We start from the raw sequence: 19,651 nt of genomic DNA, 5'->3' as shown, positions 1-19,651 counted from the left end.
AGCTACATTGATCCACTTTTACTCATCACTAGTTTTGTCAGTATCAAAGAGTTATAGAGTACCAGGAGATCTCTCTATGCAGATTCATCACTCCTAGCTATCATTAAGGTTAATGCAAAGTGGTAGTGCTTCACAGACTTCAGTTCTAAGCTATCCTGCAATACTGACTAGAACCAATACTGAGGGTATGCCACTTCGAGAGCAGTGCTTCTGGTGATAATAGAGAATCCTCTCTTTTTCATTCTCAGAGGTAAAGGTCTGTGTCATATACTTCTGAAAGAGAATCTAGCAGTCACTGCTGTTACCCTATATTTTTATTAGGTGCAGAGATTCTAAACCCTGGTATTCTCCACCATAGCCCTTTGCTTCCTACGCTTACCAGTATGGCCCTACTGAGTACTCTGGGGTTTTCAGTCTGAAAGAAGATGAATGTCTGCATCATGTTCCATGCCTAAGTCTCTATCTCCACCATTGCAAAGAATAGTCCTCAGAACTATTCAGGAATGGACTCTACAGGTGTGCAGCTGGACCATGATTCAGGGCAAGCGCTAGAGATTGAGAATCCCAGTATATCTGCTCTCATATCCTCCTCATCTTCAGATGAGGCTGTTGTATCAGCAATGTCATCCTCATAACCAGCTGATCAGAAGTATTTTCACGAACTGCTCAGGAGAATGGTGGACACACTAGAGATTCTGGTAAACTTGGTCCAGTAGAAGACACATAAGCTCCTGAATATTTTGCACACCAGCATGCTAGATTGCCTAAAATAACCATGACTGGAGGTGTCCTTGACCCTACAAAATTGCTTTGACTGACACCAGCCTCTATAGCTCCAAATTGCAAACATGCAATGCATCAATACTAGGTTCCATCTTCTTGTTTTGATCAGTTAGACCTGCACTCTAATACCTCATGGTATCTTTGGTCCACAAAAAATTAAAGTACCATAAGATTCTAAGAATAGCCATATTGGGTCAGAACAATTTTAGGGTCCATCTAGCCCAGTATCCTATCTTCTGACAGTGGTCGGAGATAGATGCTTCAGAAGGAGTGAACAGAACAGAACTGTCACCCAGTCCCAGCTTCTGGCAGTCAGAGGTTTTCTCTACATCCAGAGCATGGTGTTGTGTCCTTACTATCTTGGCTAATAGCCATTGATGGACCCTTCATAAACTTATCTAATTCTATTTTTAAACTAGTTATACTTTTGGCCTTCACAACATCCCCTGGCAATGAATTCCACAGGTTGACTGTGCATTGTGTGAAGAAATACTTCCTTATGTTTGTTTTTAAACTTTCTGCCTATTAATTTCATTTGGTGATTCCTGATTCTTGTGTAATGTTAAGGGGTAATTAACACTTCCTTATTCACTTTCTCCACACCATTCATGATTTTGTAGACATCTATCATGTTCCCCCTTAATCATCTCTTTTCTAAGATGAAAAGTCCCAGTCTTTTTAATCTCTCCTCATACGGAATGTGTTTCATAACCCTTATCATTTTGTTTGTTGTTTATTTCTCTGTATCTTTTCCAATTCTGATATATCTTTTTTTGAGATGGGGTGACCGGAACTGCATGCAATAGTCAAGATGTGGGATTTATATTGGTATGATTATACCGGGTCCTCCCAAATCAACACTGTGGGACAAGGTGCCCCAAATTAGACTTTTTGGGGTGAAAAAAATTACTCTTCTGAAAACCTGCAGATGCATATTGCTAATTTATTGGCAAGATACGACTCTCTGAATTATAACAACATCTCAAAATTTGCTGATAAAATCAATCAGGAGTGTTAATTTCTGAGGGACAAGTGGTTGTAGGTATGTCTCTCTAGGAGGCTCTGGATGCATCAGATATGACAGCCAGGTCTACAGCAATCTCAGTCACTCTCCTGGCTTCATGCCTTCTGCATTCACTGAATGGTCAGTTCAGGTCACTATAGAAGACTTGCTGTTTGACGGCTCTGATTTATTCAACTTCAAAACTAACATTTTTAAAGGACTCTCTAAGAATCCTGAGATCCTGGGGTTTTTAAGCTCTTGCATTAAAGTAAAAACCTGCTAGGCCCCAGTCACATTCCAGGTGGCTTTATTACTCACTGCACAGACCTTCTGAGCCTCCCAGAAAATGGCAAAGATTTCAGATGAAAAAGTCATTAGCATTCTCTACATCATCAATGCACCCAACTACATCTTTGAGGCAGCAAATCTGACTCAGTATTCAAAAGTTTTGTCCAATTCTAGTGGATCCACCAGTTATTTCACCTTCCTTTGGCAACCACTTTTTTTCTTTTCTGTGGGGTGTCAAAATTCATGTCAACAGACTGTTGGGGTTGTGGAGATAATAGACCTGGGATACTCTATTCATTTTCACAGCCTTCCTATTTCCCTATTCCCCCTCTTTCCTATCCATTTTAAGGGATCCCTCGTGCGAGGGCATGCTTCATTTGGAAGTGGACTCCCTTCTAGTTCTCAGTGCAACAGAAGAAGTTTCAGCAGAATTGAGAAGGATACCAAAGAAAAAGAGAGTCTGGCACCTGATTTAGGACTTGATGCACAAACACCTTCATTCTCAAGATCAAGTTGAAGATTGTAACTCTGGCCTCAGTAATACACTTCCTGGATCCATAAGACTTGTATGGAGCTCCAAGACATACTGCCATCCATTCTGTGCACAGAAAAATATCTTTGATTCCAAGATGGTAACACCCATTACCAGTACAGAGTGTTGCATTTTGAACTTTCAACAGTGCTAAATATGTTCACCAAATGCCTGGGAAAGTGAGACTTGATATTTTATCCATACCTCAGTGATTGGCTCGTGTGAGGGAAATCTCAACAAGTAGCCAAAACTATTCAGCAAAACAAATAATCTGATTGCCTCATTAGGACTCAGAATCAATGAAGAAAAATATATTCTGGTTCCTACTCAGAAAATACAATTTATAGTAGCAATATTGGATGCAACAACAGCAAGGCCTACTTGCCTAAAGAGAGGTGCAGTAACTTGGTGGATCTAATCAACCAATTGCAGGCACATCTTAGAGAAGGGTGAGACCTTGTCTGTGGCTTGTAGATCACATGACTGTCTGCACCTACATAACTCAAAATGCCAGCCTTCTCCATTGCTGCATGCTAGGGTATTTGAAGTCAGTATTTCAGCCTACAAGGCATCACCTAGATAAGAGAGCTGTTATGATCCTGAACTCTAGAAATAGATGCCTTCAGCACTCGATGGGGAGCTCACCTAGATCTCTTTCAGACTCAAAGCCTCTGATCTCAACAAGAGGTGCAATTACATATTAATATTCTGGATTTGGGAGCTATTTGTCTTGCTTTGTGCCATATTCCTTCTAGTTCTCAAGAGATCATCGTTCCATATCTTGACAGTAATGTTTTACATAAAACTGAATTTTCTCTCAACCCACGGTAGTCAGATTCCTTAAGGGTCTTATCAGAGTCTATCACTGAATCAGACAACCTACTTCCTTTTGGGATCTAAATATTGTTCTAATGGTATTGATGGGACCACTTTTTGAGCCTCCAGCAATGTGCTGTCTTTTCACTTGTCCATTAATATGGCATTTTGGGTAGCAATTACATCCATTAGAAGAGTGGGAGAGATCTAGGCTCTTATAGGAGGCCCATTTTACACCAACTGATAAAAAGTAGGATGACACTGAAACTTCTTCCCAAGTTTCTACCCATAAATGTTTCTAATTTCTATCTTATTCAGGTGATTAACCACCTTATGTTCTTCCCCAAGCCAAACTCTAATAAAGAAGAAACTAGGCTACACATTTTAGACATGCATAGAGCACTGTCATTTTATCTAGACACAAGTAGGCTCTTTTAGGCTATTCACTAGATTTGTTGCTTTTGCAGAGAGGAAGAAAGTTCAACACATTTCAACCCAGAGCGTTTCTAATTGGATCAATAGCTGCATTAGGCTATGTTCTGAAATAACTAAGGCTGACATACTGGAAAGAATAGCATTTTCCAGCAGGGCTCAAACAGCTTCCATAGCTTCTTTGATGAATGTGTCCATAGTCAAAATATGAAGGGCAGCTACATGGAGTTCTATTACCTAGCTTTACACAGCATGGGTCCACTGTAGAAGCATCACAGTCAGATGGTTTTGGCAGGGCTGTCTTGCAGGCATGAACTATTTAATTAGATTCCTAGCACCTACGTCCATCAATTCAGGCCACTGCTTGTGAGGCACTGTCAATGCAATGTAAGTGAACAAGCACTCGAAGAAGAAACTGTTACGTACCTTACTGTAACTGTGGTTCTTCGAGATTGGAAGTCCATGTACTTTCCACAACCTTCCCTCTTTCTCCTCTACTATGGAATCTTACAACACTGTGTTAGTGAAGGAACTGGCAATGTTTGGGGTTACCCCAACTTTTATGCTTTCTTTTGGAGACACAAGGACACTCAGGGCACTGACCTGACCTCCAGTGGACACTGATGGCCAAAATATACACGGTATACAGTATGCGCAGTATACAACTGCACCACACTGTAATGTGGTGGTCACCTCCTTAGTGCCCCCTTGTGGCCAGAGATGTCCAACCTCTGTTTTGGGTCTTTAAGAACTCACAGTTCAAAAGTGGTTCAATCAATCCCCACAAGGGGTCCCACTTATTTAGTTGTCTTATACATACTGGCCCTCTATTCCCCAAGCAGTTCAGTGTATCTTTCCAGATAAACCCAAAATAACATAAAACACAAACACACAGTCTTCATCTCAGCCAGCCTTTGCAGTCTCTTTCCTGCTATTACAGAGTCTCACCCAGCCTCCCTGCCTGGGGAAATTTCTCCCAGTCTCTCCTTTTTCTTCAGGTCCCCCCCACCCCGCTGACTCAGGGCCTCCATGAGCCTTTTTGCTCCCTGCAGTGTCTACAGATCTTGCTGCAATTTCTTGAGCTTCCCCATGTTGTAATAATTGAACCTATAAATCTACCCTAATTGGGAGCTCAATTAAAAATACATGTAAGTTCATAAGATGTCACAAGAACTAAAATAGTTATGTAAGAAACTAGGCCTAATTGGTGGACAAAATGATGACGCAATGAGCTATTCCATCCCCCATTTCCTTTGTGGGTCCTTAAAGAAAGACTTTGGGGAGCAAAATTGGTTATTGGAGCAAGTTTCACCATCATGGCTGCCAGCCCCACCATCTATGGGACCCCTGGGCCTTCATCATGTTTATCGTGAGAGATGTTCTGACCAAACTGGGCCAGAGAAAGGGACCCAGATGATATTACCACCCCACCAACTCCGGAGGAATCCAAGAACCTTAGATGAAATGAGACTGGACTTTAGCAGCAGCAACAACTCCAGCCCATCTCACGTAACTTCTTCTCTTTTCCCCAGAAGAACAGTTATCACTATGTATCAGATTGCCACAGGGCCCCCCCCCCGTCTCTCTGGGTCTTTGGGGTGGTCTCTCTCCCTCCGGAACAAACAGAACTTGCAGACTTCACCTGTGCTCATATATTTACAGTGTACAGCTACAAATTAGGCCCACTTGGCCCTGAGGTTTTGGGCTGCTCACCCTTCCTTGGCCAGGAGGCAAACTGAGTAGCAGGGTTTCCCCCCGTTCTTTCTAGCTGACCTATATTTCCCCCCCTCCCAGCTAGGGAAACAGCTGTTCCCCTTGCCTCATTAGGCAAGGCTCTTGCCTTCAGCACCTTCAGCTGTTGCTCTGCTTTGCTGTCTGTGGCCCTGTTGGCCCACTTTAATCCAGGCAGCTGGGTTGGGGGTGGCAGAGGCACCGAGTGGCTAATCACCCTCTACTCTGCCACACACTATCTTTTTCCTGCTAAAACTCTCTTTAGCTAAAGGGAAAGGGAAAAAGGGACGTTGTTAAAATGAAAGTCTTACTTAATACCTCACATTTCAAATGAGGTTTTCCCTTCTTTCCTTTATTCTTAATAAAAGCTTAAAGGGATTTTTAATGGTGCATTTGCCAAGGTACTAGAGAGCCTGAGGTCTCTGCATACCAAGCGGCATACCTTGTTTAACACTGTTTAATGTTGGATGGTGACTGGGTTATGTTAACACCTATATATGCCATCAAAATTAATATAACATCCCCTTTGCTGAAACTTCCTGTTCTTTTTGTCTTGGGAACACCTGATACAACACAGGTGTGACTCATCCTGTAATTAGCCTTAACCCAAGCTCTAGAAGTCCATGGGGCAGGCCACTTTTTAAATACCGACCACCCACCCACTCACCCACACTTAGAATCTTGCCCACCCCAGGTTTTTATTGCTTTCGTCATCCCTTGTTGTTCTGTTTTTTCCATTGCCTCCCCAGCTATCCTGTCATCTGACCCCAAGCAGAGAGAAATTACTCTCTCTCCTGAGCAACTTTCATCTTTGCCATTTGAAACTGAACTTCTCTCTCATCTATCGGAGTATCACCTGCCATTTCAAGCCCCACTTATCCATGGGTAACTTGTCCCTTTCTTGTAGGGCCTGCTGAACCTCCTCCCTCAAAGTGGCAAGTTCCTTTCAATCCATTAGTGTCCTCTCCTACCAGCACTGAATTAATTGACTTTTCATGTGTAGGAGCTGTTGCCATAACTGCAGCATTGATTTGTGTGCTCCTCTTACAAACTCTAGCCACAGCCTTCCCTTCATTCTGGGTTCCTATGGCCTGGTCACATAATTCCAAGGTGTCTCTCTGCCCTTTTCTTGTACCCCACCACCAGTCTGCTCACTAGCGGGAAAGGCTATTGTGTCCATCACTGCCTTGCTTATTTCTCTTGAATCAGGCACAGGGGGACTGACTTCTTTTCGAGAGCATACAAACAACTGCTCCTTCCTTTGACTCTCTCTCAGTCTGCCAGATCTTTCCCTTCTTAATAACCTCCTCTTTCTCTTTATCAAGGTCCTGGACTTCATTGGGACAAGTTTTTAGCACATGACATTCCTTCCCACATCTGAAACACCTCTTAGTGTGTGTCTTCTTCCAACCTTGTCCACGCTGACACATCTTGTGTGCCACTTAGGGGACACTTCTCAATTTGGCCAGTTGTGCCTTTTCTTTTCATTGTATAATTTTGCAATTCTTGAAGGGCAAACCATCCTAAAATGCCCCAGATGTCAACATTCAAAAAACTGTAACTGACCCTTCCATCTCTGGACCACCCTTGCCGTGTCTCTTCCTCAAGCCCACTTTGACTGCTCCCTCTGCCAACTGGGGTGCTCCACTCTCAGATGTCTGGGCTTTCCAATTGGATCTTTTTCACCTACTGGCAAGGGTGACTCTCTGCCATTGCTGCTAGGTCTACTGCACCTTCTGCTGCTGCTACTGCTGCAGAAGTATGGGACTGCCTGGGTCCGCTGCTGTTGCTTGGCCATCATATGAACAGCTTCCTCCATTCTGTGCATTTCCCACACTTTCAATTTTCCTCCATGATGGGAACTGATCTGCTTTGATTCTGCTGACTATGCCAGTTGTAATACAAAGTCCACTTTCCGAGAGCCACCTCATGGCCAGAGATCACTCTGTGGCACCCTACCTCTACTTCCCCCTTCTCAAGGCCCTTTGACAACTCACAGTTCACAGGTGGTTCAGATAAACCCCACAAGGTTTATTTATTTATTCCTCTGATGCATACTGGCTCTCTATGCCCCAAACAGTTCAGTGTTTCTCTCTCCTGATTAACCCAAAATAACCAAAACACAAACGCACACAGTCTTCATCCCAGTTGGCCTTTACAGTCTCTCCCCTGACTGGACAGGATTTCACCCAGGCCTCCCTGCCTGTACAGGTTTTTCCCATGCTTGTTCAACTTTTTCCCCTGCTGACTCAGAGCCTTCTAGCTCCATGCACATCTAGATACAGTTTCCTGGGCTTTCCCCCCTTTTTTGCAACTGCCTACTCTTCTTTTGTGGAATCACCTGATTCAGCTCAGGTATGGCTCATCCCATAATCAGGGTTTATAATATTATCATGGTTTATAATATTAATATACAGACACAAAATGGGAAATAAGGAATCAGCACTCAAAAATATGGTGCATCATTTTGTATTTTAATTTGTAGTGATATCTCTAAAAAACGGTCTGATTTTTTTTATAGCAGTATTCCAAATACTGCCAGAATTCAAGGTGATCATAATAATGGTTGAGAATATGGAATGCAGCAAGAGAAGAGGTTGTTAGTCATTTAAAAAAAATGTGATTCCCCAGGTGGGCATTTCCAAACAGTAGATAAGTTACATTTTGAGAAATAAAATAGTGGTGGTCTTTTATTTATTTATGTTACATTATTCTGCTGGGTCTGATCTTGTGAGATCCTAATACTGTCTGGAAGGCTCTGAGCATCTTCCATTTCCATTGACTTCAGTGAGAATGGAGGGCACTCAGTACCATACTGAACTATGTCTTATCACTGTAAAACTTCATTTTAATCCAGTTTTTTAAAGTAATTTTTAGATATACACCTTATGAAATATCTTTACAAGTGTCCTTGATCACAACAGGACACCAGTTTAGAATGATACAGGCAGCTAAATATTAATACAGACAAAGCTTTTCTGTCATTCTTCATTTCTATGTATCCTTTAAAATTCCAGCTGTAACTTTAGAAGATCAGAAGTTCAATCTATCAATGGGCCTAGCAAGTTTATGTGATTGAGGTGAAACTGAAATATCACACTGGCACAATATATGCCACTATAGTTAAAAGTCTGTAAGAATTTCCATTATAACCTTTGGCTTTCAGGATGTTTATAACTCTCCCATAAAAACTGTCTTCCATTTTAAAAAGTTTAAAATGTCAGCTCATGTGATGGTCTGGAGTGTCACTTTTATACCTAATTGAAAACAAATCAAATCTATAGTTTTGGAGCGGTAGTAATACTAAACTCCAAAATGTGGGTTTGCACAAAATAAAAATAGGATTTCAATAACATTTTGTAGCATGATGAATCTGTAATATGCCCCTATATACACTTTGGTTTCTGAAAAAATCTTCCATATAGACCGTGTCATGATTTATCAGATCAGTGATCAGCAAATAAAGCATGTTTTAAGTAGGTCTTTCATTATAGACTATAGATTAAATAATAATTTCAATAATTTCATGTTTATAAGGTAGTTTTTAATGGCTTTAAAGTATTATCAAGTAAATAATGAGTTTTAGAAGTCACTACATTTGGGTTTAAAGGATTGTCAGGTAAATAATGAGTTATAGAAATCACTACATTTGCACTTTTAATGTATCATCTTATTCCAACACTACTTCTTTTGCCACCTCCAGGGTAAAAATCTCCCCAACATGCTGTGTGGTAAAGACTGTTGTAAAAATATGTTTAGCTTTTCAGCAACATCCTTATCTTCCTTAGCTGCTCCCATTACTTACTGGCAGTCTAGTGGACCAATTAATCCTTTCATGTAGAAAGCTTCCTGCTACTATATGACCAAACTTTCCCCTTCCCTCCTTTCTCTTTGTATAGCTTCAAATTAAGGTGATTTTTAAAATATTAGTGCATATGTGTATCTTAAGATTTGGGATATTTTGGGGTTTTAAATAGATTTTTGGGTAGATTTTCAAAGGCACAATGGCAGTTAAGTGCCTGACTCACATTTACTTTTGTTGGAGTTAGGCACAAAGCTGCTGTACATGTCTTTGAAAATCACTCCTTAGCTTATATTTTCTTAAGGTATACTAGCATAACAGATCCTAAGAACATGTTTTTAATATGATATGCAGAATAAGCCTGCTGGAAACATTCTTAACTCACTGCCATCACCACATATTCCAGTTGCTAGGTTTACTTTGGTTTCCTGGGTCAGATGCACAAGCTTTTTGTTTGGTGACTTCTTCAGATAGCCACTATTGTTTATTAGTAAGAGCTTTTCCCTTGAGATTATAGAAGATATTACAAGAATTTCACTATTGTATTACCTGTTACTTTGGGATAAAATTTGTAATATCTGATGCAGAAAATGAAATAGTAGTCTAAGTGCTGTGTCTAACTGAATTATACTCTCCCCTGCTCCAGTGTTATGTTCTATAAATATAGGACAAATTTAAGAGAGCAAAAGAAAAATAGATAAATTAGTTATTTTGAAGAAAAAGTTGAGTGATACAATTATTTTGAAAAATATGTTTGTAATTTGTTTGTAATTATCTTACAAATGAACTATCTGTGTGGTACTCCTCTTAGTCTATTTCAATAGTAATCTTTGTCAAAACAAAAAAATGATTTTGTAATCTTAGACTTCATTTTAGGTGTGAAAAGTTGAGGCCTGATCTTATATTCCCCTCCATTTAAACTATCATAATATTTCATCAATTATTATGCTAATGACATAGAGATGCTATTATACCTGGATTGTTGTGCTGATGAAATGTAATGTGTGTGTGTGTGTGTGTGTGTATAAGAACATGGAAAGAATGTTAAGCTCACAGGAAAAAAGCACCCAGAAGTCAACAAATGGTTTAGGTTTAGGTTGCATATACAGCCCCAATCCATCCTCTTTTTCATTTCCATTATGATTTAGTATTTTTATTAAATGGCCTGATACTATTTATCAGATAATACAGTATACATCATATTATATCTATGTATATGGGTTGCTAAAATGGTGTTATAGAGAAGCCGTTGCAATGCCATAGTTGAGGCCATATTCTGTTGTACATTTAAAGTAAAGGTTCAGCCTCTTTGTTTTATATGCCCAAATTTTCAATACATAACCTGTGAATATGTACCACAGTTGTAGGGTGATCAGATAGCAAATGTGAAAAATCAGACAGGGTGGGGAGCAATAGGCACCTATGTAAGACAAAGCCCTGAATATCGGGACTATCCCTATAAAATTGGGACATTTGGTCACTCTATGCAGTTGTTTGTTTTATGTATGTAAAATTTTGCCTGGGCTGTTTGGGTTCCAGAGACTAATGTGATTTCAACCACACTAATTTCTCCCCACAACTTTCATATCAGTTGTTTGATTTAAAATTATATTGCAATAATGACAAGACTATTATGTACTCGGGAATCTGAGTGGGCCAAAAGGGGATAGAATCATGGCACTTACATTGATTGACTGCCTGAAAAATAGATTGAAGAACATATTTCCACTGTGGTTATGCTAAAGAGCTTCTTTAGCACTCTGAAAGGAAGGTGACTTGATTTAAATCACGGATTTTAACTATGATTTAAATTAGCAAGCAAGACATTTTTATTTAAATCATCGATTTTAATCTTGTTTTGTATTTGTACTTTTGGTATTTTCCTACAGAAAGGCTGAGTCTCATTAGTTGGTATAAGCTAGTGGTTCTCAACCCACGAGCCACTTGCAGCCCAGTCAGCACACAACTGCAGCCCATGTGACATCGTCAAGGCCATGCAGATAGCTTATATATATAGTGTTGATACAGCCCATGTAACACATAGAGAGCTGCGTGTGCAGCCCACAATGGTAAATAGGTTGAGAACCACTGGTATAAGCCTTAAAACATGTTGACTTGTAACCAAATATAGCCCTTTGCACTAAATTTGGGGCTTCCTTTTGGTAAGCAGGAAGATACATAATACATATACACATTTATTTAAGCAGTTACATAGCTTAGCTTGCACTTATTTAGATTATTAATTTTTACAGTTTGTATTAAGTTGGAGAGTGGCTAATGATATATATTTATTAGATGATGATTAATTATTTTCTTGTCATTTGCATCAAACTCAATTTGGATGGAAGTTCAATTTAAATTAAAAAATGCAAAAGCAATAGCATTTTAAAATTGATGTTTTGTTTTGTTTGTTTGTTTTTTTTTAGTTAAATAATATTATCTTAAGTGTGCTGGATACATAAGAAAAGAGTATCAAAAAGTTTACCAAAACATATTTTTCATTTAAAACTAACTGATTTATTTAACCAAGTATTATCTGTAGTAAGTAAATTGAACTGATTGGTCACCATTTCCAGTCAAGATTTCAGAACTAGTAGCTACTTTCGCACCTAGTTATTAATGCATAAACTGGAAGAAGAAAACTAGCTTTTCTGCATTTTCAGCTCCCAGTTGGTCTCTTAACTTTCAGTGAATTAATCATTGAACTGAACTAGTTGAATAAACTGAAATGAATAAAATATTCTCTTTGCACCTCCAAAAGAGACTACTACTGTCAAAAACTGGTTTAGAAGTCCAACAAATTCTGGTTACAGGTATTTATCCAGTGACAGTGGTTCCGTGGACCAGTTCAGTGGTTTGATTTTCTTAAAAACATCAGCAGCATACATGTATTGTTTAATATTATTTTTAATTTAACTTAAATGCTTTTAATAGATAATAAAAAGCTTAGAGCTTAACAAAGGTTGTAATAATTTCAAATACGATTATTTTTTAAATAAACCTGTATCTAATTATATAAAAAAATCAAATTTAAATAAAAAGGGTTTTTTTTTAATCATTGATTTTTATCCACCCTTTCTAAAAGAAGCCAGGAGGCGTTTAATAGTTTGATGTCTTTCTATTGGATAGGTATGAATGCAAGCCTTACTTCACCATCTTTTGTCACTGGAGTTAAAACATAGTTATCATTCAGTGGATCGTCAGCTAAATTTTGTCTCTAAATTCAGATGTACACACATACATAAATACACACATTTTGTCAAAGTGTCAACATATTTAACTCAATAGAGTATAAACCTCTTCAAAAAAAGAGTGGCATCATAGCAAATATTGTATTCTCTAACTTAACATGGTTAATTACTATTCAGTCCCTGCCATTCTTCAGTATGATAATTATATATAATATAGATTATGTTGCAAAAAAATCAGTTAAAATGTAACATTACCTGAGTCACTACATGTTTTGATACACAGACCAGGTAGGTGGGTTTTGCCTTCTTTGTTTAGATTCCTAAAAATCTTTGAACAAAATAATTTCTGCCTGCCTCTCTTGTAAGTACTTGCTGAGAGGCCAGCCAGGTGGTCTATAGTTAAACTGACCTTTCTTTTTTAAATACTAAAGGTTGTTACTTTTTGCTATTGACTAGAATACAAGACTTTTTCTTTCTGCCTTAGAGGACTGACTTTCTTTTCTACAGATTTTAAAATGATCTATTGAGAAAAACTTTTTCGGCTCCTAGCCTTTGACATGCTACTGTTTTGCCTACATCAGTGATTTTCAACCTGTGGTCCGAAGGCCCCTGGGGCCTTCTGTCTAAGGGGTTTGTGAAAGGTGATTATGAAAATAAAGTTTCAGATCTCAGAAAAGGCATTCCATTTTTCTGATCAATCAAATGTATGTGAATACCCCCACCTGCAGGTCAAAATTTAGAAGTGTTGTCATTACCATAGAAGCACACAGTTTAGCATACTTTCCCATGCTGCATCAAATGCTGTGCTGAGTACATGCAACATTTATAGTTGAATTCTTTTCAGTCAGCTTTCAGTCTAAGAATTCTATGGTTGGGTCAGTGGATCACAGGTTGAAATTTTTTAGGGATCGACAAATGAAAAAAGGTTTAAAACCACTGGCCTAAATATTAATGCTGTATTTGCAATTTAGGCTTTTACAGATTCTGTCTTTTCCTAACCCAGTCCCTTTTTCAGCCAGATAAGCTTTAACAAGAAAAAATGAACAAAAAAAAAAATATTTCAGATGCCTTTAAGGTCCATTATTTCCATCCCCTCGTTTTCAGCAGATTAAATGACAGCTGCTATGAACTGGCCAATCCAAATGTCTCTTGCTGAGCACATTGATTCACATTTCTCTGCTCTATTTAGAATATTATAGGAATGCAATTTCAACATAGCTGATAGTTATGTGATTTGAATAGTCTGATATACAGTAGGCAGCTGAAGGCAAAAGGTCCCATCTCTGGTGCTTGAAATGTAAGATTAGTATGCCTTTAAATATCTGTGAGCAGCACAAATAGATAGTCACATTAAACAAACAAAAAAAAGATTTTGGAACAATGGTCTACAGTGTTTGCAATATTGGAACAAACATTTCTCAAGGCACCTATTTGCTGTTATGGTTGTGGCTGAGCATGCCCATAACCTTCCCTGTCACTAGTCATTTTCCTAAGAAAAAGTGTGATGTTTTGTTTAAAGGATATTTTCAAGGTTTACAGGCAAAGAAGTTTATATTAAAATTTAAAGTGCCTTCTGAGAGACTCTGGATACTGAAAACAATCACTTAAATACTTGAAAAATAAGAGCTGCAGCATTGTTAAAAGGTCATCTGCTGTGCTGAAGGAATTATAAACAACAGACATAAATATTCTTGAATTGTTTAGTTCCACAGAGGAGAAAATACTTTTGTTTGCACTGTTGCCATGAGCACGCCCATCCTTAGGAACCAAAACAATGTGTCTTTTTTAGGTCTAGTGTCAGACCCTTTAATTTAAGTAAATTCTCCCAAGAAAATATAATGTATAAGTTTCTGGCTATTACTGGTCCTTTGACACTAGTGTGGCAAAATTCCAGTGTAATGGTGACCTTTTAATCCTTGCAAAAATTTCATATTTTAGTAGTATTTGTTAAATGTCATAAATAACAATGTACTGTCTAAGTTATAAACATTTAAAATGAAATGCTTTATCACTTGTGCTGTTGAGAAGATAAAATAATTGTTATAAGAGTATTTTGCATTTTATATACAGCTTTCTTTAGGAGGTTTGATGTTTAAGTCCAAGATATCTGAATGGTTTTTCATTTAATTATTTTACCGAGTAGTTGAGGAAGAAGGTAATGTGTGTGTTGGGTAGAGAAAACTTCTTCAGTTGCATACAAAAATAAGGAGACATGTATCAGTCTGAAAATATCCACTTTGTGTGTGTTGGCCACTTTCCAAAATGACGTAACGTCCCCTTTTCTGTTTCCTTGTCACTAATTTCTCCTCTCAGTATAATTATGGCTGCCCACTTGTGGGTTAACTGAAGGCAGGATTTGACCCTGAGCTTTTACAATATCTCTGGTCTGGTACATTAATGGATTTTTCTATTCATGGTTCTAGGCCAAATTTACTTTCTGTAGCTTTAAAGAGTTTCCTTAAATAAATCATTCATTCTTTTTTATTTAGTGTTGATGAAACATAGCAAAAAGATTTTTGACTGTATCCTCTTTGGCAGCAGAATGGCTATGTTTGGAAAGCATCTAGCACATTATAGGTGCTGATGCAATCTAAATAATAAATAACATGTCTTTCCTGAGATTTTATTTAGATTGCACTTTGAAAACAAGCTTTTCAGCTTTGTTTTTATAGTTTCTCCCAAAGGAATAATTTATTTGCACATAACTGTACAATTAATGTAGTTGTGTAAAACTCTTTAATTTAATTTAATTTGATAAATATACTTTCCTGACAAAAAACGCTGTAATTGTTTCTATAGAAAAAACAAAAACACCAAAAATGTCACCTTGCAGTTACTGCATTTTGCAGTTTCATGCTGAGGCACTATAGCCAATAGCAGATGGAATTAAGTGTGACACTTATGTTTCTGTTCTGTTTTTCAGCTCCTTGTGGAGGCCAGTATACTGGATCAGATGGGGTGGTTTTATCACCAAATTATCCACATAATTATACCGCTGGACAGACTTGTCATTATTCTATAACTGTACCTAAGGAATTTGGTAAGAGTTTGGTTATATTGATTTATGGCTCACTAACTCATTTATCCTAAGGTTGATTTTATTGACTGTTTAGAAATAGTTCTAAGTAAAATGAAACTTTGTTTCTCATGCAACAATGAGGGTAAACTTTTCACATGATTGCAAATTGTTTAGCAAGAACATACATAAGCTTGATACAAGAATAGATTCAAGGGTTTTCACCATCCAGTCTGCCCCAGGTAATCAACAGAGTCCATCTAAAAACAGTCTATGTCTGTTATCCAAGAACATCATGAACTCTTCAATTGATTACATCATTCATCATCAGGGCATAATCATTCTTCCAGGGTTCATTCCTGCACAGTAAATAATAGCTAAGAAACAAACATAAAACAAATATAATACATAATACAAAAGCCAAAACTTTATCTACATAAGATCCTCAAAAAAGTTTATAAAATAACCACCAACTATGTGATCTCATTCTTGCAGTGTGTGAAAATAATTGTACAGCATCTCTAAAGCATGTGTGATTGGAATTAGAAAGTTTGCAGGTATGGCCTTCAGTGAAGTTATCTAAGCTACTATGGGCCCAGATAATAAGGAAGAGAATGAATGGCTGTCATTTCTTATTAAGTGTGGATTGAAAAATGAATCTTTCAAAGAACTGGATTTAGAGCAGTTAAGTATATTTAATATATACTATATGCCATATTAGGGCCTCCTCCCTCATTTTTTGGTTCACTGACAGAAGTAGAAGTCCAGAGTCCAGCAGCAGGTAATACTATGGGTTTATTGGGGTAATCAAGCAAGAATCCCAATTCTTCACACCAGTAATTTTCCTTCTTCCCACCTTACTTTCTGTTTGACATCTGTTTTTATAGTGTATCTTAACCATTTATTTTCTTTAAAATATTACAAGATAATTCTTTAACCAATCCTAACACATTGTAACATAATCTCTAACCAGTCAGACCCCACCACCTTAACTGATTACAATTAGTTATGCAACAGAGAGAAACAATCAAAGAATCAGACAGAAATTATCAGAAAAGTGGGTACCATAATGACCGAACAATACGAAGTGTAGATTCTACAACCACAACTGTTGACGAATGTTTAAAAACCAGACAGAATGCTATCACACAAAGTTTGCTTTAAACATTCTAGGATCTTTCCTTTATCTGGAGGTGTTAGACTTCTTCACAACCTGGTATTGCCTCATTTTAATGTAATTTGTTTGAAATGTGTGGATGTGACCATGTGCTTCCCAGTCTATGGCTGCCTCAGCTGCTTGTTTTTGCTTAGCCGAAGTACCAGGCCTCAGACTGTCACAGAGAGAGAAGGCCCATTGTCAGGTGGCCTGTGATTTTGATTCTTTGTTTCTATACCCCTATAACTAGCTAAGTAATAAGAATATTCTTAAACAATCATCAGCCTTCACAGGCAGGCCTAAAGATCTATATTCTAAAATGCCACAAAATCTTTTTTGTAAGAATTCAGCAGCGTTGTCACCAAGGAATTTGGAAGAGCTCCTGACAAAAGCAACTGCAGATTGCGGTCGAGAGTTTAGGGAAGGTGTATCACACATAGTAATAATAATTTAATAATGTGTCCTTTCAAACATGATCTTTTGACACCATCATGTTTCCTCCAAAACAGTGATCTGTGTCAACACCACTCTGTCTTTGATTGTGTAACCTGTGCTCAATAAGACTCTTCCTAGCTCAGTTCCTCCCTTAAGGATTTTGACATCCTTACCTCCAACTCTTACTATATTCCAATGACACTCTTAATTATTTCAGTCTGCATACTTTTAAAAAAGAATTGTTAACTCTACTTTTTTCTGCTGGGTTCTGGTTCTCCTGCTTGCATTTATTATATGCTTAATGCTTATTACCAGAGATGGTTGGTCAGTAGGGCTTAAGTCCCACCACTAATGTCACCGCTGTGTAATGTGGCTGATGTAGGTGCACTGCTGTCTGCTGCCACTAGGGGACTGATCCAGCCCTTGGAAGCTGGAGTACATTTGGCTGTCACCAGCTGAGTTGTGTCCCTGCTGCACATAGGTTGTAGGCACTAGAGGAAGGCACAGAGCAGACATTGGTGAGGCTAATACCACCGAGATAGAATATAGTACTATCTGCTTCTATTCCCTTTTGCATCTGTTCCTGCTTTTCAGCAACAACTTTAAAGTGTTCCAGTTTTTCATTCTGAAATGAGGACAGAATAAGACAAGGATGAGGGTGCCCCTTTTTCTTTTTCTTTCCATTTTCCCGCCTGCCTCCCTTATCACTTCCCTGTGACAGGCCTGACCACAGGGTCCCAATTTTTCCCTCGATAAATATGATCAACCAACACCAGTCTCTACAGTAGAGACTCCATTACATACCAGACCAACCAAGCATAAAACCACAGAACACATTTTTAAAGGTGGAGGGAAATTAGAGTCATGGGAGTCAGGGAGTCATAACACAGAGAGGTGGGGGATTTCTGTGGATTAGGGTAGAAAATCAATAAGAATGTGTGGAACTAAGTGTCTGGCTGAAGTAATGAGTCACATAGAGAAGCCTGGTTCTGGTTTGGGGAGAGGTGCTCTTAACTGAAATGGTCTCCAAAGTTACCTTTAGTATTTTTGAGTTCAGTGAAAAGAAAGCACAAGAAGCAAACTAGTTCTCAAATTATGTGTATTTTCTCACTCATTCTCTGCTGACCAGAGAATAATTAATACATTTACAACTAATGCATTTTATGCAAGGAGGAAATAGTTATTATCAAATAATATCCATAAAACATGAAAGTAAAAACATAGAAAGGAAATGTTAGACTTACACTAGTTAAGAATCTTAATAGCATCTTCCTCCAAGATATGTGTGTCTACTTTTTGCTCACAGGATAGCATTTTTAATCCAAAATTCCCTGCTTGTAAAAGTTGAAAAACATATCTAATGCCTTGCAGAACGACTTAGGCTTCTGGTGTAGTGAGAGTATATCTTATCATGCTGATCAATATTGTCTCGTTTCCTTGTACTGCCCTGTTTGCCTGCTGGGATCCATTTGTTGTCTCTTGTCTTATACTTAGATTGTAAGCACTTGCGGACAGGGACTGTCTTTTTGTTCTGTGTTTGTACAGAGCATACCACAATGGGGTCCTAGATGCTATGATAGTACCAATAAATAATAATAATAATAATAATAACTAGATAAAACATTCAGCTTTTGTTTTAAAAGTCAAATTATGTTTCCTAAGCAAGACTCCATAATACAGGGAGTCAAAGTTTTGTAGCAGCAGCTCCTAAATTCTACATCAGTAACTGTCCCCTCCACCCCCCAAATCCATGGCAACACTAATTTACTCTATTACCATGAAATATCCTTTGTTCCCATGTCTCTCACCTCTCACAAAAACTCACATGGCTATGGCTCATATTTGATAATAATCAGTGGCATACAAATTTTGACATGATTTTTTACCATGATTGTTTTACAAGGATAGATTTTTCCTTCTACTGTCTAGGCAGTCTGGCTCCATTCCCTGCTTCAGCTCTCATGATGTCCTCACAACTTCCTTTGTCCCAAATGTGCCAGGTTATGGGCAGCTGCAACATCTTCATCTTCCTAGCTACTTAGGCCTCAGCTGATTTACTATTCTCCCAATAGGCTGGCAACCTAGGTTATATGTTTACCCTCCCACCACTCCTTGGCTACATACTGGACTCCAGTTGTGCTACCTGAGTGCCCAACCCTCTCCTGCCTAGCTCCGTGGAACAGAACAGAGTGTGTGCAGTGTAAATAAATTCCCCTTGTGGGGAAAGCTGCTAGATATCGGCAGGTCTCAGCAAGGCAGTGTGAGATACTAAGGATATGTCTACATTGCAGTTAGACATCTGTGGCTGGCCCAGGTCAGCTGACTGGTCTGTTTAATTGTGGTGTAGACATTCGGGCTCTACACCATGATTAAACAGCCCCTTAGCCTGAGCCACTCAAGCCCAAGTCAGCTGACCAAGGCCAGCAGCAGGTTTTTGATTGCAGTGTGAATATACCCTAAAATATT

General features: G+C 38.4%; 1 protein-coding gene across 1 annotated transcript in view; it reads left to right on the top strand.

Moving 5' to 3' along the window:
* Positions 1-19,651, top strand: part of CSMD1 (CUB and Sushi multiple domains 1) — a 1,845,645-nt gene that overhangs the window by 1,519,087 nt on the left and 306,907 nt on the right. Inside the window, exon 31 of the mRNA XM_067558441.1 lies at positions 15,502-15,618. Within this exon, the coding sequence (XP_067414542.1) occupies positions 15,502-15,618 (117 nt within the window). The remainder of the gene's footprint in view (positions 1-15,501; positions 15,619-19,651) is intronic.

The sequence above is a fragment of the Emydura macquarii genome, unplaced genomic scaffold, assembly GCF_026122565.2.
Source record: "Emydura macquarii macquarii isolate MOO-44397 ecotype Brisbane River unplaced genomic scaffold, CSIRO-AGI_Emac_v2 contig_2063, whole genome shotgun sequence".
Taxonomy (NCBI): Eukaryota; Metazoa; Chordata; order Testudines; family Chelidae; genus Emydura; species Emydura macquarii.
This window is presented reverse-complemented; position numbering and strand designations above follow the sequence as displayed.